General features: G+C 59.3%; 4 protein-coding genes across 4 annotated transcripts in view; 1 reads left to right on the forward strand and 3 right to left on the reverse strand.

The window, feature by feature from the left end:
* Positions 1–3,639: 3,639 nt before the first annotated feature.
* Positions 3,640–16,018, reverse strand: LOC136842023 (loricrin-like). The gene is made up of 2 exons (XM_067109421.1): positions 15,026–16,018; positions 3,640–3,885 (listed from the first exon to the last, which is right to left on the reverse strand). The coding sequence occupies exons 1-2, from the start codon at positions 16,016–16,018 to the stop codon at positions 3,640–3,642; spliced, it is 1,239 nt and encodes a 412-aa protein (XP_066965522.1).
* Positions 16,019–16,582: 564 nt separating this feature from the next.
* Positions 16,583–18,020, reverse strand: LOC136842024 (loricrin-like). Its single transcript, XM_067109422.1, has 2 exons — positions 17,404–18,020; positions 16,583–17,183 (listed from the first exon to the last, which is right to left on the reverse strand). The coding sequence occupies exons 1-2, from the start codon at positions 18,018–18,020 to the stop codon at positions 16,583–16,585; spliced, it is 1,218 nt and encodes a 405-aa protein (XP_066965523.1).
* LOC136842025 (mucin-2-like) lies at positions 18,019–20,553 on the forward strand. The gene is made up of 3 exons (XM_067109423.1): positions 18,019–18,216; positions 18,418–18,537; positions 18,664–20,553. Exons 1-3 carry the CDS (start codon positions 18,019–18,021, stop codon positions 20,551–20,553), a joined length of 2,208 nt encoding a protein of 735 aa, XP_066965524.1.
* A 13-nt stretch (positions 20,554–20,566) lies between these two features.
* Positions 20,567–21,126, reverse strand: part of LOC136842027 (UDP-3-O-acylglucosamine N-acyltransferase-like) — a 3,278-nt gene continuing 2,718 nt past the window's right edge. The window contains exons 2-3 of the mRNA XM_067109424.1: positions 20,732–21,124; positions 20,567–20,670 (exon numbers count right to left, since the gene is read on the reverse strand). Coding sequence (XP_066965525.1) covers positions 20,567–20,670; positions 20,732–21,124 — 497 coding nt within the window. The remainder of the gene's footprint in view (positions 20,671–20,731; positions 21,125–21,126) is intronic.

The raw sequence follows: 21,126 nt of genomic DNA on the forward strand, positions 1-21,126 counted from the left end.
CACCATCCCCAACCTCCACTGCAGGACAAACTCCCACACCATCCCAACCTCCACTGCTGGCCCTACCTCCACTGCAAGACAAACTCCCACCATCCCCTAACCTCCACTGCTGCCCCACTCTACACTGCAAGACAAACTCCCACCATCCCCGACCTCCACTGCAGGACAAGCTCCCACACCATCCCCAACCTCCACTGCTGGCCTACCTCCACTGCAAGACAAACTCCCACACCATCCCCGACCTCACTGCTGGCCCTACCTCCACTGCAAGACAAACTCCCACACCATCCCCGACCTCCACTGCTGGCCCAACCTCCCACTGCAGGATCCCCTCCACTCAAGCTCCACACCATCCCCGACCTCCACTGCTGGCCCCTGCCTCCACTGCAAGACAAACCTCCACTGTCCCATCCTCCACTGCAGGGCCCCACCCAACCTACCACTGCAGGACAAACTCCACACCATCCCCGACCTCCACTGCTGGCCCACCTCCACTGCAGGACAAACTCCCCACACCATCCCCGACTTCCACTGCTTCACTGGCCTCCACCTCCTGCAGGACAAACTCACACCATCCCCGACCCCAATGCTGGCCCTTACCTCCACTGCAGGACAAACTCCACACCATCCCCGACCTCCACTGCTGGCCCTACCTCCACTGCAGGACAAGGCTCACACCATCCCCAACCTCCACTACTGGCCCACCTCCACTGCAAGGACAAACTCCAGCACCATCCCCGACCTCCACTGCTGGCCCAACCTCCACTGCATAAGACAAACTCCCCACATCCCCTGACCTCCACTGCTGGTCCCAACCTCCACTGCAAGACAAACTCCCACACCATCCCCAACCTCACTGCTGGCCCAACCTCCACTGCAAGCTCCAGCACCATCCCCGACCTCCACTGCAGCCCCCTCCACTGCAAGACAAACTCCGCACCATCCCCAACCTCCACTGACAAACTGACCCAACCTCCACTGCAAGACAAGCTCCAGCACCATCCCTAACCTCCACTGCTGGCCCAACCTCCACTGCAAGACAAACTCCACCATCCCCAACCCTCACTGCTGGCCCCAACCTCCACTGCAAGACAAACTCCCACACCATCCCCAACCTCCAATGCAAGACAAACTCCGCACCACACCTCCACTCCTACCTCCACTGCAAGACAAACTCCCACACCATCCCCAACCTCCACTGCTGGCCCTACCTCCACTGCAAGACAAACTCCCACACCATCCCCAACCTCCACTGCTAGCCCTACCTCCACTGCAAGACAAACTCCCACACCATCCCCAACCTCCACTGCTGGCCCAACCTCCACTGCAAGACAAACTCCCACACCAGCAACCTCCACTGCTGGCCCTACCTCCACTGCAAGACAAACTCCCACCATCCCCAACTCCACTGCTGGGCCTACTCCACTGCAGGACAAACTCCCACACCATCCCCAACCTCCACTGCTGGCCCTACCTCCACTGCAAGACAAACTCACACCATCCCCAACCTCCACTAGCCCTACCTCCCACTGCAAGACAACTCCCACCATCCCCAACCTCCACTGCTGGCCCAACTCCACTGCAAGACAAACTCCTGCACCATCCCCAACCTCCACTGCTGGCCCAACCTCCACTGCAGGACAAACTCCCGCACCATCCCCAACCTCCACTGCTGGCCCAACCTCCACTGCAAGACAAACTCCCGCACCATCCCCAACCTCCACTGCTGGCCCAACCTCCACTGCAAGACAAACTCCCCACCATCCCCAACCTCCACTGCTGGCCCTAACCTCCACTGCAAGACAATCTCCCACACCATCCCCAACCTCCACTGCTGGCCCAACCTCCACTGCAGGACAAACTCACACCATCCCCTGACCTCCACTGCTGGCCCAACCTCCACTGCAGGACAAACTCCCGCACCATCCCCGACCTCCACTGCTGGCCCAACTCCCACCATCCCCAACCTCCACTGCAGGACACTCCCTGCACCATCCTGACCTACACTGCTGGTACAAACCTCCACTGCAGGACAAACTCAACACCATCCCCCGACCTCCACTGCTGGCCCAACCTCCCACTGCAAGACAAACATCCCACGCACCATCTGACCTCCACTGCTGGCCCAACTCCACTGCAGGACAAACTCCACACCATCCCCGACCTCCACTGCTGCCCACCTCCAGACAAACATCCACACTGCAGGACCTAAACTCCACCTCCACTGAGGACAACCTCCATTCCCCAACCTCCACTGCAAGGCCCAACCTCCACTGCAGGACAAACTCAACACCATCCCCAACCTCCACTGCTGGCCCAACCTCCACTGCAGGACAAACTCCCAACATCCCTGACCTCACTGCTGGCCCAACCTCCACTGCAAGACAAACATCCACACCATCCCCACCTCCACTGCTGGCCCAACCTCCACTGCAAGACAAACTCCACACCATCCCCTGACCTCACTGTGGCCCCAACCTCCACTGCAGGACAAACTCCACACCATCCCCACCTCCACTGCTGGCCCCACCTAACCCACTGCAAGACAAACTCCCCACACCATCCCCAACCTCCACTGCTGGCCCATCCCCTCCACTGCAAGACAAACTCCAACACCATCCCCAACCTCCACTGCTGGCCCTACACTCCACTGCAAGACAAACTCCACACCATCCCCAACCTCCACTAGCCCCAACCTCCACTGCAAGACAAACATCACCATCCCCGCTAACCTCCACTGCTGGCCCTACCTCCACTGCAGGACAAACTCCCACACCATCCCACTGTGGCCCAACCTCCACTGCAAGACAAACTCCACACCATCCCCGACCTCCACTGGCCCCTACCTCCACTGCAGACAAACTCCCACACCATCCCCAACCTCCACTGCTGGACAACCTCCACTGCCACACCATCCCCAACCTCCACTGCTGGCCCAACCTCCACTGCAGGACAAACTCCACACCATCCCCAACCTCCACTGCTGGCCAACCTCCACTGCAGGAAAACATCCACAATCCCGGACTCCACTGCTGGCCCAACCTCCACTGCAGGACAAACTCCACACACATCCCCGATGGACAAACCTCCACTGCAGGACAAACTCCCACACCATCCCCGACCTCCACTGCTGGCCCAACCCTCCACTGCAGGACAAACTCCCCATCCCCGACCTCAGGACAAACTCCCACACCATCCCCGACCTCCACTGCTGGCCCTACTCCACTGCAGGACAAACTCCACACCATCCCCGACCTCCACTGCAAGACAAACCTCCACTGCAGGACAAACTCCCGCACCATCCCCGACCTCCACTGCTGGCCCAACCTCCACTGCAAGACAAACTCCCACACCATCCCCGACCTCCACTGATGGCCCAACCTCCACTGCAGGACAAACTCCCACACCATCCCCGACCTCCACTGCTGGCCCAACCTCCACTGAAGGACAACCTCCCACCATCCCCAACCTCCACTGCTGGCCCAGCCTCCACTGCAGGACAAACTCACACCATCCCCAACCTCCACTGCTGGCCCAACCTCCACTGCAGGACAAACTCCCACACCATCCCTGACCTCCACTGCTGGCCCAACCTCCACTGCAGGACAAACTCCCACACCATCCCTGACCTCCATGCTGTCAACCTCCACTGCAGGACAAACTCCCACACCATCCCCAACCTCCACTGCTGGCCCAACCTCCACTGCAAGACAAACTCCCACACCATCCCAACCTCCACTGCTGGCCCAACCTCCACTGCAGGACAAACTCCACACCATCCCCATCACTGCTAACCTCCACTGCAGGACAAACTTCCACACTAGCCTCCAACCCACTGCTGGTCCAGCCCACTAGGCAATAAAATTCCACATCAGCCCCAACTCTCTGCAAGACAAAAATCAACACCAGGCCCAACCTCCACAGCAAGACAAACATCCACACCATCCCCACCTCCACTAAGCTGGCCCAACCTCCACTGCAAGACAAACATCCGTGACCATCGCCGACCTCCGTTGCTGGCTCAAAATTCCACCAGGACAACATCAACACCAACCCCCTTTGGCCCTGCATCAGAGGACAAAAATCCACACCCGATCTCCGCTGCTGGCCCAACCTCCACTGCAGGACAAACATCCACCATCCCCGACCTCCGCTGCTGGCCCTACTCCACTGCAAGACAAACATCCACCATCCCTGATCTCCGCTGCTGGCCCAACCTCCACTGCAGGACAAACATCAACACCATCCTGGCCTCTGCTGCTGGCCCAACTTCCTCACTGCAGGGTAAACATCCACACCATCAGTCCGCTGCTGGCCCAACCTCCCACTGTAGGACAAACATTCCACACCATCCCTGACCTCCGCTGCTGGCTACCTCCACTGCAGGACAAACATCCACCATCCCTGACCTCCATGCTGGCCCAACCTCCACTGCAGGACAAACATCACCAACCCCGAGCCTCTGCTGCTGGCCCAACCTCCACTGCAGGACAAAAATCCCACCATCCCTGACCTAAGCTGCTGGCCCAACCTCCACTGTAGGACACATCCACACCATCCCCGACTCCTCTGCTGCTGGCCCTACCTCCACTGCAAGACAAACATCCACCTCCATCGCCGACCTCCTGTTGGCCCAACCTCCACTGCAGGACAAACATCAACACCAACCCCGACCTCCTGCTGGCCCAACCTCCACTGCAGGACAAAAATCCACACCATCCCCGACCTCCACTGCAGGCATCCACACCTCCACTGCCACTGCAGATCCCACTGTAGGACAAACATCCACACCATCCCCGACCTCCACTGCTGGCCCTACGCTCCACTGCAAGACAACACATCCACCATCATCCAACCATCCCCACCTCCGCTGTTGGCCCAACTCCACTGCAGGACAAACATCCACACCATCCCCACCTCCGCCAAGGGGGGGCCCTACCTCCACTGCAGGACAAACATCCACACCATCCCGACCTCCGCTGCTGGCCCAACCTCCACTGCAGGACAAACATCCACCATCCCCGACCTCCGCTGCTGGGCTACCTCCACTGCAGGACAAACATCAACACCATCCCTGACCTCAGCTGGCCCAATCCCACTGGCCCATCCTCAACCTCCACTGCAAGACAAACTCCCAAACCATCCCCTGACCTCCACTGCTGGCCTCCACTGCAGGACAAACATCCCACACCATCCCTGACCTCCACTGCTGGCCCTACTCTCCACTGCCAGGACAAACATCCCAGACCATCCCCCAACTCCACTGCTGGCCCAACCTCCACTGCAAGACAAACTCCCACACCATCCCCAACCTCCACTGTGGCCCCAACCTCCACTGCAAGACAAACATCCCGACACCGCTCTGGCCCAACCTCCACTGCAGGACAAACATCACCATCACCATCCTAACCTCCACTGCTGGGGACAAACCTCAAGCACCATCCCCGACCAACCTGTTAGCCACTGCAAGACAAGCTCACACCATCCTCAACCTCCACTGCAAGACAAACTCCAGCACCACCTCCACTGTGGCCCTCCACTGCAAGACAACTCCACACCATCCCTAACCTCCACTGCTGGCATTTCCTCCACTGCAAGACAAACTCCCACACCATCCCCAACCTCCACTGCCTCACTGCAAGACAAACTCCCACACTGCATCTCAACCACTGCTGGCCCAACCTCCCACTGCAGGACAAAGCTCCCACACCATCCCCAACCTCCACTGCTGGCTCCCATCTCTCCACTGCAAGACAAACTCTGCAGACCATCCCTAACCCCAACCTCCACTTGCTGCCCCAGCCTCCACTGCAAGACAAAATCCACACCAGCCCCAACCTCCTCTGCAAGACAAAACTCACACCATCCCCAACCTCACTGCAAGACAAACGCCCACACCATCCCTAACCTCCACTGCAAGACAAACTCACACCATCCCCCGACCTCCACTGCAAGCCCCAGCCTCCACTGCAAGACAAACATCCCCACTCCATCCCCAACCTCCACTGCAGGACAAACTCCTACACCATCCCTGACCTCCATGCTGGCCCTACCTCCACTGCAAGACAACTCCCACACCATCCCCAACCTCCACTGCTGGCCCAACCTCCACTGCAGGACAAACTCAACACCAACCCCACCTCCACTGCTGGCCCAACCTCCACTGCAGGACAAACTCTCACACCATCCCTGACCTCCACTGCTGCCCAACCCTCCACTGCAAGACAAACCCCACACCATCCCCAACCTCTGCTGCTGGCCCAACCCCACTGCAAGCAGGACAAACTCCACACCATCCCCAACCTCCACTGCTGGCCCAAACTCCACTGCAGACAAACTCCCACCATCCCTAACCTCCACTGCTGGCCTACCTCCCACTGCAGGACAAACCTCACACCATCCCTTAACCTCCACTGCTGGCCCAACCTCCACTGCAGGACAAACTCAACACCAATCCCGACCTCCACTGCTGGCCCTACCTCCACTGCAGGACAAAACTCCACCATCCCCAACCTCCACTGCTGGCCCAACCTCCACTGCAAGACAAACTCCCACACCATCCCCGACCTCTGCTGGCAAGACAAACTGGCCCAACCTCCACTGCTGGCCCAACCCTCCACTGCAAGACAAACTCCACACCATCCCCAACCTCTGCTGCTGGCCAACCTCCACTGCAGGACAAACTCATCAACACCAACCCGAACCTCCGCTGCTGGCTACCTCCACTGCAGGACAAACTCCACACCATCCCCGACCTCCACTGCTGGCCCAACCTCCACTGCAAGACAAACATCCACACCAACCTCCACTGCTGGCTCCCCCCACTGCAGAAAACTCCACACCATCTGGCCCAACCTCCACTGCAGGACAAACTCCCACCATCCCCACCTCCACTGCTGGCCCTACCTCCACTGCAAGACAAACTCCCACACCATCCCCGACCTCCACTGCTGGCCCTACCTCCACTGCAAGACAAACTCCCACACCATCCCCAACCTCCACTGCTGGCCCAACCTCCCACTGGACAAACTCCACACCATCCCCAACTCCGCTGCAAGACTCCACTACCTCCACTGCAGGACAAACATCCCACACCATCCCAACCTCCACTGCTGGACAACACTCCACAGGACAAACTCCCACCATCGCAATCTCCTTTGCTCCACTGCAAAGATCAACACCATCCCGACCACTGCTCCCACCTCCACTGCAGGACAAACTCCCACCATCCTCAACCTCCACTGCCCCACTCCACTGCAAGACAAACTTCACCATCCCCGAATTCTCCACTGCTGGCCCAACCTCCACTGCAGGACAAACTCCCACACCATCCCCAACCTCCACTGCTGGCCCAACCTCCACTGCAAGACAAACTCCCGCACCATCCCCAACCTCCACTGCTGGCCCAACCTCCACTGCAAGACAAACTCCCACACCATCCCCAACCTCCACTGCTGGCCCAACCTCCACTGCAAGACAAACTCCCACACCATCCCCAACCTCCACTGCAAGACAAACTCCCACACCATCCCCAACCTCCACTGCTGGCCCAACCTCCACTGCAAGACAAACTCCCACACCATCCCCAACCTCCACTGCAAGACAAACTCAGCACCATCCCCAACCTCCACTGCAAGACAAACTCCCACACCATCCCTCCACTGCTGGCCCTACCTCCACTGCAGGACAAACTCCCACCATCCCCCGACCCACTCCTGCTGGCCCAACCTCCACTGGGCAGGACAACTCCCACACCATCCCCAACCCCACTGCTAGCCCAACCTCCACTGCAGGACAAACCCCACACCATCCCAACTCCACTGCAAGACAAACCCACACCAAACCTCCACTGCAAGACAAGCTCCCACACCATCCCCAGCCTCCACTGCTGGCCCAACCTCCACTGCAAGACAAGCTCCACACCATCCCTAACCTCCACTGCTGGCCCAACCTCCACTGCAAGACAAACTCCCCACCATCCCCAACCTCCACTGCAAAGGACAAACTCCCACCATCCCCAACCTCCAACCTCCACTGCAGGACAAACTCCCACACCATCCCCGACCTCCACTGCTGGCCCAACCTCCACTGCAAGACAAACTCCCACCATCCCCAACCTCCACTGCTGGCCCTGACCTCCACTGCAGGACAAACTCCCCACCATCCCCAACTCCACTGCAAGACAAACTCCCACACCATCCCTGACCTCCACTGCTGGCCCAGCCTCCACTGCAAGACAAACCACACCATCCCCAACCTCCACTGCTGGCCCTACTCCACTGCAAGACAAACTCCACACCATCCCCTGACCTCCACTGCAAGACAAACTCCCACACCATCCCCAACCTCCACTGCAGGACAAACTCCACACCATCCCCAACCTCCACTGCTGGTCTCAACCTCCACTGCAGGACAAACTCCACACCATCCCCGACTCCACTGCTGGCCCTACCTCCACTGCAGGACATCCCACACCATCCCCGACCCCCTCCACTGCTGGCCCAACCTCCACTGCAGGACAAAACACATCCACTCCTGCTGGCCCAACCTCCACTGCAAGGACAAATTCCTCACCATCCCCTAACCTCCACTGCTGGCCCAACCTCCACTGCAAGACAAACTCCCACCATCCCCTGACCTCCACTGCTGGCTCCCACCATCTCCTGCTCCACTGCAGGACAAACTCCCACCATCCCCAACTCCACTGCTGGCCCTACCTCCAGACAAACTCCAGCACCATCCCCTGACCTCCACTGCTGGCCCTACCTCCACTGCAGGACAAACTCACACCATCCCCAACCTCCACTGCTGACCCAACCTCCACTGCAAGACAAACTCCCCACACCATCCCTAACCTCCACTGCTGGCCCAACCTCCACTGCAAGACAAACTCCACACCATCCCCGACCTCACCTCCACTGCAAGACAAACTCCCACACCATCCCCAACCTCCAATGCAAGACAAACTCACACCATCTAACCTCCATGGCCCAACCTCCAGCAAGACAAACTCCCACACCATCCCTGACCTCCACTGCAAATTGGCCCAACCTCCACTGCAAGACAAACTCCCACACCATCCCCAACCTCCACTGCTGGCCCAACCTCCACTGCAAGTGACAACCTCCCCCACTCCCTGATCCTCAACCCCCACTCAGCACCATCCCCGACCTCCACTGCTGGCCCTACCTCCACTGCAAGACAAACTCCCACACCATCCCCAACCTCCACTGCTGGCCCAACCTCACTGGACAAACTCCCACACCATCCCCAACCTCCACTGCTGGCCCAACCTCCACTGCAAGACAAACTCCCAACACCATCCCCAACCTCCACTGCAGCTCCACCATCCCCTACCTCCACTGCAAGACAACTCCCACCATCCCCAACCACTGCTGGCCCAGCCCCACTGCAAGACAACCATCCCCAACCTCTGCTGGCCCAACCTCCACTGCAAGACAAACTCCCAAACCATCCCCAACCTCCACTGCTGGCCCTACCTCCACTGCAGGACAAACTCCCGCACCATCCCCAACCTCCACTGCTGGCCCAACCTCCACTGCAAGACAAACTCCACACCATCCCCAACCTCCCTGCTGGCCCTACCTCCACTGCAAGACAACTCCCACACCATCCCAACCTCCACTGCTGGTCCTACCTCCACTGCAGGAAAACTCCCACACCATCCCCTGACCTCCCAGCCCCTACCTGGCATCCCCAACCTCCACTGCAGGACAAACTCCCACACCATCCCCAACCTCCACTGCAGGACAAACTCCCACACCATCCCCAACCTCCACTGCTGGCCCAACCTCCACTGCAGGACAAACTCCCACACCATCCCCGACCTCCACTGCTGGCCCTACCTCCACTGCAAGACAAAACCATCCCCGACCTCCCTGCTGCTGCTTCACTCCACTGCAGGACAAACCTCCCCACCATGGCAAGCACTCCACTGCAGCACCATCCCCAACCTCCACTGCTGGCCAACCTCCACTGCAAGGACAAACTCCCACACCATCCCCAACCTCCACTGCTGGCCCAACCTCCACTGCAGGACAAACTCCCACACCATCCCCGACCTCCACTGCTGGCCCACCTCCACTGCAGGACAAACTCCCTGTCCCATCCTCCACCTCCACTGCAGGACAAACTCACACTGCTGGCTCCAACCTCCACTGCAAGACAAACTCCCCACCCACCACTGACCTCCACTGGCTCAACACCTCCAACCTCCACTGCAAGACAAACTCCACACCACCATCCCTGCTGGCCCTACCTCCACTGCAGGACAAACTCCCACACCATCCCCGACCTCCACTGCTGGCCCAACCTCCACTGCAGGACAAACTCAACACCATCCCCGACCTCCACTGCTGGCCCTACACTCCACTGCAAGACAAACTCCCACACCATCCCAACCTCCTGCTGGCCCAACCTCCACTGCAAGACAAACTCCACACCATCCCCTGACCTCCACTGCTGGCCCTACCTCCACTGCAGGACAAACATCCGCACCATCCCCGAACCTCCACTGCAAGACAAACATCCACACCATCCCCAACCTCCACTTTGGCATCCCCAACCTCCACTGCAAGACAAACTCCCACCAAACCTCCACTGCACCATCCCCAACCTCCACTGCAGGCCCAAACCTCCACACACCATCCCCAACCTCCACTGCTGGCCCTACCTCCACTGCAGGACAAACTCCCACACCATCCCCAACCTCCACTGCTGGCCCAACCTCCACTGCAGGACAAACATCCACACCATCCCGGACCTCCACTGCTGGCCCTACCTCCACTGCAAGACAAACTCACACCATCCCCAACCTCACTGCTGGCCCAACCTCCACTGTGGGCACACTCACACCATCCCCAACTAGCCTCCACTGCTGGCCCCAACCTCCACTGCAGGACAAACTCCACACATCCCCAACCTCCACTGCTGGCCCAAACTCCACTGCAGGACAAACTCCACATCCCCAACCTCCACTGCTATGGCCCCTAACCTCCACTGCTGGCCCAACCTCCACTGAGCCCACCTCCAGACAAACTCCCACACCATCCCCAACCTCCACTGCTGGCCCAACCTCCACTGCAGGACAAACTCCCACACCATCCCCGACCTCCACTGCAAGGCCCTCGACACTCCACTGCAGGACAAACTCCACACACCATCCCCTAACCTCCACTGCTGGCCCAACCTCCACTGCAGGAAAAACTCCACACCATCCCTGACCTCCACTGCTGGCCCTTCCTCCACTGCAGGACAAACTCCCCACCATCCCCAATCCCCAACAATCTGGGAAAAACTCCCACTGACCTCACACTGGCCCAACCTCCACTGCAGGACAAACTCCCACACCATCCCCTGACCTCCACTGCTGGCCCAACCTCCACTGCAAGGACAAACTCCCACACCATCCCCGACCTCCACTGCTGGCCCACCTCCACTGCAGGACAAACTCCACACCATCCCCGACCCTCCACTGCTGGCCCAACCTCCACTGCAGGACAAACTCCACACCATCCCCGACCTCCACTGCTGGCCCAACCTCCACTGCAGGACAAACTCCACACCATCCCCCTGACCTCCACTGCAGGAAAAAACTCACACCATCCAGCCTCCACTGCTGGCCCCAACCTCCAAACAAGCTCCCACACCATCCCCGACCTCCACTGCTGGCCCAACCTCCACTGCAGGACAAACTCCACACCATCCCCAACCTCCACTGCTGGCCCAACCTCCACACCAGGACAAACTGACCTACCTGCTGGCCCAACCTCCACTGCAGGACAAACCTCCACCTGCTTCTGGCCCAACCTCCACTCCCTGGCACCATCCCGACCACTGCTGGCCCAACCTCCACTGCAGGACAAACTCCCCACACCATCCCCGACCTCCACTGCTGGCCCAACTCTCCACTGCAAGACAAACTCCGCACCATCCCCAACTCACTGCTGGCCCCAACCTCCACTGCAAGACAAACTCCACACCATCCCAACCTCCACTGCCCAACCTCCACTGCAAGACAACCTCCTGACCATCCCAAACTCCACTGCTGGCCCAACCTCCACTGCAAGACAAACTCCCACACCATCCCCTGACCTCCACTGCTGGCCCAACTCCACTGCAGGACAAACTCCCACACCATCCCCAACCTCCACTGCAGGACAAACTCCACACCATCCCAACCTCCACTGCTGGCCCAACCTCCACTGCAAGACAACCTCCACTGCTGGCCCAACCTCACTGCAAGACAACCATCCCCACTCCATGGCCCAACCTCCACTGCAGGACAAACTCCCACCATCCCCGACCTCCTGGCCACTGCTGGACAAACTCCCACACCATCCCCAACCTCCACTGCAGGACAAACTCCCACACCATCCCCGACCTACACTGCTGGCCCAACCTCCACTGCAGGACAAACTCCCACACCATCCCCGACCTCCACTGCTGGCCCAACCTCCACTGCTAAGACAACCCCACACCATCCCTGACCTCCACTGCTGGCCCAACCTCCACTGCAGGACAAACTCCTGCACCATCCCCAACCTCCACTGCTGGACAAACTCCACTGCAGGACAAACTCCCCTGGCACCATCCCCTGGGACCTCCACTGCTGGCCCAACCTCCACTGCAAGACAAACTCCCACACCATCCCCGACCTCCACTGCTGGCCCAACCTCCACTGCACACCACTCCCCACACCATCCTCCACTGCTGGCCCAACCTCCACTGCAGGACAAACTCCATCCCCAACCTCCACCTGCAAGACAAACCTCACCATGGCCCAACCTCCACTGCAGGGACAAACTCCCCTCACCATCCCCAACCTCCACTGCAAGACAAACTCCACCATCCCCACCTCCCTGATTCAACCTCCACTGCAGGACAAACTCCCACACCATCCCCAACCTCCACTGGCCCAACCTCCACAGCAGACAAACTCCCACACCATCCTGAACCTCCACTGAAGGACCCATCCCCAACCTCCACTGCCAGGACAAACTCACACCATCCCCAACCTCCACTGCACCACTCCCCTAACCTCCACTGCAGGACAAACTCCCACACCATCCCTGACCTCCACTGCTGGCCCAACCTCCACTGCAGGACAAACTCCCTCACCATCCCCAACCTCCACTGCAGGACAAACTCCCACACCATCCCCGACCTCCACTGCTGGCCCAACCTCCACTGCAAGACAAACTCCCACACCATCCCCAACCTCCACTGCAGGACAAACTCCCACACCATCCCCGACCTCCACTGCTGGCCCAACCTCCACTGCAAGACAAACTCCCCACCATCCACCTCCACTGCTGGCACCATCCCCAACCTCCACTGCAGGACAAACTCCCACACCATCCCCAACCTCCACTGCAGGACAAACTCCCGCACCATCCCCAACCTCCACTGCTGGTCCAACCTCCACTGCAGGACAAACTCCCACACCATCCCCAACCTCCACTGCTGGCCCAACCTCCACTGCAAGACAAAGGACACCATCCCAACCTCCACTGCTGGCCCAACCTCCACTGCAGGACAAACTCCACACCATCCCCAACCTCCACTGCAGGCCCAACCTCCACTGCAGAACAAACTCCCACACCATCCCTGACCTCCACTGCTGGCCCAACCTCCACTGCAGGACAAACCCTGCACCATCCCCAACCTCCACTGCAGGACAAACTCCCTGCAACCATCCCCACTCCCAGGGACCACTCCCCACCATCTCCACTCCACTGCAGGGCACCATCCCCAACCTCCACTGCAGGACAAACTCCCCACACCATCCCCAACCTCCACTGCTGGTCCCAACCTCCACTGCAGGACAAACTCCCGCACCATCCCCGACCTCCACTGCTGGCCCTACCTCCACTGCAGGACAAACTCCCACACCATCCTGACCTCCACCTGGCCCACCTGCAGGACAAAACCATCCCCAACCTCCACTGCAGGACAAACTCCACCATCCCCAACCTCCACTGCTGGCCCAACCTCCACTGCAGGACAAACTCCCACACCATCCCCAACCTCCCTGCAGGACAAACTCCACCATCCCAACCTCCACAGCAGGACAAACTCCCACCATCCCCAACCTCCACTGCAGGACAAACTCCCACACCATCCCCAACCTCCACTGCTGGCCCAACCTCCACTGCAGGACAAACTCACCATCCCCAACCTCCACTGCTGGACCAACCTCCACTGCAGGACAAACTCCACACCATCCCCAACCTCCACTGCTGGCCCAACCTCCACTGCAGGACAAACTCCCACACCATCCCCAACCTCCACTGCTGGAAAAACTCCCACCATCCCCAACCTCCACTGCAGGACAAACTCCCCACACCATCCCCGACCTCCACTGCTGGCCCAACCTCCACTGCAGGACAAACTCCCACACCATCCCCGACCTCCACTGCTGGCCCAACCTCCACTGCAGGACAAACTCCCACACCATCCCCAACCTCCACTGCTGGCCCAACCTCCACTGCAGGACAAACTCCCGCACCATCCTGACCTCCACTGCTGGCCCAACCTCCACTGCTGGACAACTCCCACCATCCCCAACCTCCACCACTGCTGGCCCACACCAACCTCCACAGCTCCCAGACAAACTCCCACACCATCCCCAACCTCCACTGCTGGCCCTACCTCCACTGCAGGACAAACTCCCACACCATCCCCAACCTCCACTGCAGGACAAACTCCCACACCATCCCCAACCTCCACTGCAGGACAAACTCCCCACCACCATCCCCTGGCCCAACCTCCACTGCAGGACAAACTCCACCATCCCCAACCTCCACTGCTGGTCTAACCTCCACTGCAGGACAAACTCCCACACCATCCCCAACCTCCACTGCAGGACAAAACCTCCACTGCAGGACAAACTCCCGCACCATCCCCAACCTCCACTGCTGGCCCAACCTCCACTGCAGGACAAACTCACCATCCCCAACCTCCACTGCTGGCCCAACCTCCACTGCAGGACAAACTCCCACACCATCCCCGACCTCCACTGCAGGACAAACTCCCAACCATCCCCACTGCAGGACAAACTCCCACACCATCCCCAACCTCCACTGCTGGCCCAACCTCCACTGCAGGACAAACTCCCACACCATCCCCAACCTCCACTGCTGCCCAACCTCCACTGCAGGACAAACTCCACCACACCATCCCCTGACAACCTCCACTGCTGGCCAAACCCATCCCCACTGCAGGACAAACTCCCGCACCATCCCCAACCTCCACTGCTGGCCCAACCTCCACTGCAAGACAAACCCTGCACCATCCCCAACCTCCATTGCTGGACAAACTCCACACCATCCCCAACCTCCACTGCAGGACAAACTCCCGCACCATCCCCAACCTCCACTGCCCAGCCTCCCACTGCATCCCCCGACAAACTCCCACCTCCACCATCCCCAACCTCCACTGCTGGCCCAACCTCCACTGCAGGACAAACTCCTGCACCATCCCTGACCTCCACTGCTGGGACAAACTGCAGGACACCATCCCCAACCTCCACTGCTGGCCCAACCTCCACTGCAGGACAAACTCCGCACCATCCCCAACATCCACTGCTGGCCCAACCTCCACTGCAGGACAAACTCCTGCTGCATCCCCAACCTCCACTGGCAAGACAAACTCCCGCACCATCCCCGACCCAACCCACTGCTGGCAAATCCCCAACCTCCCCACCTCCACTGCAGGACAAACTCACCATCCCCATCACTGGCCCAACCTCCACTGCAGGACAAACTCCCCTCCACCATCCCCAACCTCCACCATCCCCACCTCCACTCAAACTCCTCACCATCCCCTCAACCTCCACTGCAGGACAAACTCCCACACCATCCCCAACCTCCACTGCAGGACAAACTCCTGCACAACCTCCACTGCTGGTCCAACCTCCACTGCAGGACAAACTCCCACACCATCCCCACCTCCACTGCCTAACCTCCACTGCAGGCACCACAAACTCCACTGACATGGCACCCAACCTCCACTGCAGGACAAACTCCTCACCATCCCCCCTCCACTGCTCCACTGCAGGACAAACTCCACTGCAGGACAAACTCCCGCACCATCCCCAACCTCCACTGCTGGCCCAACCTCCACTGCAGGACAACACCATCCCCAACCTCCACTGCAGGACCAAACTCCACACACATCCCCAACCTCCACTGCACCCCAACCTCCACTGCAGGACAAACTCCCACACCATCCCCGACCTCCACTGCTGGCCCAACCTCCACTGCAGGACAAACTCCTGCACCATCCCCAACCTCCACTGCAGGACAAACTCCCCACACCATCCCTGACCTGGCCCACTGCAGGACAAACTCGCACCATCCCCAACCTCCACTGCTGGTCCAACCTCCACTGCAGGGCACCATCCCCAACCTCCACTGCTCTCACTGCAGGACAAACTCCCACACCATCCTGACCTCCACTGCTGGCCCTCCAACCTCCACTGCAGGACAAACTCCCGCACCATCCCCAACCTCCACTGCTGGTCCAACCTCCCACTGCAGGACAAACTCCCGCACCATCCTCAACCTCCACTGCAGGCCAACTCCTGCACTCCCCAACCCCCACCATCCCCAACCTCCACTGCTGGCCCAACCTCCACTGCAGGACAAACTCCACACCATCCCCAACCTCCACTGCTGGACAACCTCCACTGCAGGATAGGCTCACCAACCTCCACTGCAGGACAAACTCCCACACCATCCCCAACCTCCACTACTGGCCCAACCTCCACTGCATTCCCAACCTCCACTGAAGGACAAACTCCCTCACCATCCCCAACCTCCACTGCAGGACAAACTCCCTCACCATCCCCAACCTCCACTGCAGGACAAACTCCCGCACCATCCCCAACCTCCACTGCAGGACAAACTCCCACACCATCCCCAACCTCCACTGCAGGACAAACTCCACTATGGCCCAACTCCACTGCAGGACAAATCCCTGGACCTCCTCCACTGCTGGCCCAACCTCCACTGCAGGACAAACTCCCGCACCATCCCCAACCTCCACTGCTCCAACCTCCACTGCAGGACAAACTCCCACCATCCATCTGGCCCAACCTCCTGCTGGCCCAACCTCCACTGCAGGACAAACTCCCGCACCATCCCCAACCTCCACCTCCACTGCAGGACAAACACCAACCTCCACTGCAGGACAACTCCACACCATCCCCAACCTCCACTGCTGGCCCAACCTCCACTGCAGGACAAACTCCCACACCATCCCCAACCTCCACTGCTGGCCCAACCTCCACTGCAGGACAAACTCCCGCACCATCCCCAACCTCCACTGCAGGACAAACTCCCACCATCCCCAACCTCCACTGCAGGACAAACTCCGCACCATCCCCAACCTCCACTGCTGGACCAACCCCACCTCCACTGCAGGACAAACTCCCACACCATCCCCAACCTCCACTGCACTGGACAAACCTCCACTGCTGGCAGGACAAACTCCCACCATCCCCAACCTCCACTGCTGGTCCAACCTCCACTGCAGGACAAACTGCAGGACCTCCTCACCATCCCCCAACCTCCACTGCAGGACAAACTCCCCACCAACCTCCACTGCAGGACCAACCTCCCGCACTCATCCCCAACCTCCACTGCTGGTCCAACCTCCACTGCAGGACAAACTCCCACACCATCCCCAACCTCCACTGCTGGCCCAACTCCACTGCAGGACAAACTCCCCACCACCTCCACTGCAGGACAAACTCCCGCATCCCCAACCTCCTCTGTCCAACCTCCACTGCAGGACAAACTCCACCATCCCCAACTCCACTGCAGGACAAACTCACCATCCCCATCCCCAACCTCCACTGATAAACTCCCAACCTCCACTGCAGGACAAACTCCCACACCATCCCAACCTCCACTGCAGGACAAACTCTGCACCATCCCCAACCTCATCTGCTGGTCCAACCTCCCACTGCAGGACAAACTCACCATCCCCACCATGCCCCAACCTCCACTGCAGGACAAACTCCCGCATCATCCCCAACCTCCACTGCTGGTCCAACTGCTGGTCCACTGCAGGACAAACTCCCACCATCCCCGACTCCACTGCAGGACAAACTACCTCACCATCCCCACCTCCACTGCTGGTCCAACCTCCACTGCAGGACAAACTCCCACACCATCCCCAACCTCCACTGCAGGACAAACTCCCAACCATCCCCAACCTCCACTGCTGGCCCAACCTCCACTGCAGGACAAACTCCCGCACCATCCCCAACCTCCACTGCTGGTCCAACCTCCACTGCAGGACAAACTCCCACACCATCCCCAACCTCCACTGCAGGACAAACTCCCGCACCATCCCCAACCTCCACTGCTGGTCCAACCTCCACTGCAGGACAAACTCCCACACCATCCCCAACCTCCACTGCAGGACAAACTCCCCACCATCCCACCTCCACTGCAGGACAAACTCACTGCACCATCCCCAACCTCCACTGCTGGTCCAACCTCCACTGCAGGACAAACAACCATCCCCAACCTCCACTGCATGGCCCAACCTCCACTGCAGGACAAACTCCCGCACCATCCCCGACCTCCACTGCAGGACAAACTCCCGCACCATCCCCAACCTCCACTGCAGGACAAACTCCCACACCATCCCCAACCTCCACTGCTGGTCCAACCTCCACTGCAGGACAAACTCCTGCACCACCATCCCCACTGCTGGTCCTCCACTGCATCCCCAACCTCCACTGCAGGACAAACTCCCACCACCATCCCCAACCTCCACTGCTGGTCCAACCTCCACTGCAGGACAAACTCACACCATCCCCAACCCATCCCCAACTCCCACTGCAGGACAAACTCCCACACCATCCCCACCTCCACTGCAGGACAAACTCACCACCTCCACTGCAGGTCCCCAACCACTGCTGGTCCACTGCAGGACAAACTCCCACCATCCCCAACCTCCACCCCAACCTCCACTGCAGGACAAACTCCACCAGGACAAACCATCCCCAACCTCCACTGCTGGTCCAACTCCACTGCAGGACAAACTCCCGCACCATCCCCAACCTCCACTGCAGGTCCAACCTCCACTGCAGGACAAACTCCCGCACCATCCCCAACCAACCTCCACTGCAGGACAAACTCCCTGCACCATCCCCAAACCTCCACTGCAGGACAAACTCCCACATCATCCCCAACCTCCACTGCTGGTCCAACCCCCACTTCAGGACAAACTCCCACCATCCCTCCATCCCCAACCTCCCACTGCAGGACAAACTCCACCCCACCATCCCCCAACCTCCCCAACCCACTGTCTAACCCCACTGCAGGACAAACTCCAATCCCCACTTGCAGGACAAACTCCCACTCCATCCCCAACCCCCACTGCAGGACAAACTCCCACACCATCCCCAACCTCCATTGCTGGTCCAACTGCCACTTCAGGACAAACTCCCACTCCATCCCCAACCCCTACTACAGGACAAACTCCCACACCATCCCCAACCTCCACTGCTGGACAAACTCCCACATCCCTCCCCAACTCCACTCCAACCCCACTTCAGGACAAACTCCCACTCCATCCCCAACCCCTACTACAGGACAAACTCCCACACCATCCTCAACCTCCCCTGCTGGTCCAACCCCCACTTCAGGACAAACTCCCATTCCATCCCCAACCCCTACTGCAGGACAAACTCCCACACCATCCCCAACCTCCACTGCTGGTCCAACACCCACTTCAGGACAAACTCCCACTCCATCCCCAACCCCCACTGCAAGACAAACTCCCACACCATCCCCAACCTCCACTACTGGTCCAACCACCACTTCAGGACAAACTCCCACTCCCTCCCCAACTCCCAGGACAACACCATCCCCAACCTCCCTCCCCAACTCCCACTGCAGGACAAACTCCCACACCATCCCCAACCTCCACTGCTGGTCCAACCCCAACTTCCAGGACAAACAGGACAAACTCCCTCCCTCCCAACCCCCACTGCAGGACAAACTCCCACACCATCCCCAACCTCCACTGCTGGTCCAACCATCCCCACTTCAGGACAAACTCCCCCACTCCACTCCCCAACCCCACTGCAGGACAAACTCCACACCATCCCCAACCTTCACTGCTGGTCCAACCCCACTGCAGGACAACTCCCACTCCATCCCCAACCCCACCATCCCCAACCTCCACTGCTGGTCCAACCACCACTTCAGGACAAACTCCCACTCCATCCCCAACCCCCACTGCAGGACAAACTCCCACACCATCCCCAACCTCCACTGCTGGTCCAACCCCCACTTCAGGACAAACTCCACTCCATCCCAACCCCCACTGCAGGACAAACTCCCACACCATCCCCAATCTCCCCTCCACTGCTTCAGGGTTCCATCCCCACTGCAGGACAAACTCCCACACCATCCCCAACCTCCACTGCTGGTCCAACCCCCACTGCAGGACAAACTCCTACACCATCCCCAACCTCCACTGCAGGACCTACTTCCACACCAGCCCTGACCTCCACTGCTGGCTAAACTTCTGAAGGACAAACTTCCACACCAGCCCCAACTTCCACTGAAGGACAAACTGCTTCTACACCAGACAACCCCACTCCCCCAGCTTCCACTCCCCAACCTCCAGGACAAATTCCACACAAACAGCCCACTCCATCCCAACTGCAGGACAAACTCCACACCAGCCCCAACTTCCACTGGAGGACAAACTTCCACACCAGCCCCAACTTCCACTGAAGGACAAACCACCACCAGCCCCAACTTCCACTGAAGGACAAACTGCTTCCCACCATAAACTCCCCCAACTTCCACTGGAGGACAAACTACTACACCAGCCCCAACTTCCACTGGATCACAAACTTCCACACCAGCCCCAACTTCCACTGAAGGACAAACTTCCACACCAGCCCCAACTTCCACTGGAGGACAAACTTCCATACCAACCCCAACTACCACTGAAGGACAAACTTCCACACCAGCCCCAACTTTCACTGAAGGACAAACTTCCACACCAGCCCCAACTTCCACTGAAGGACAAACTTCCACACCAGCCCCAACTTCCACTGAAGGACAAACT

Source organism: Macrobrachium rosenbergii, chromosome 9 (assembly GCF_040412425.1).
Source record: "Macrobrachium rosenbergii isolate ZJJX-2024 chromosome 9, ASM4041242v1, whole genome shotgun sequence".
In the NCBI taxonomy this organism is placed as follows: Eukaryota; Metazoa; Arthropoda; class Malacostraca; order Decapoda; family Palaemonidae; genus Macrobrachium; species Macrobrachium rosenbergii.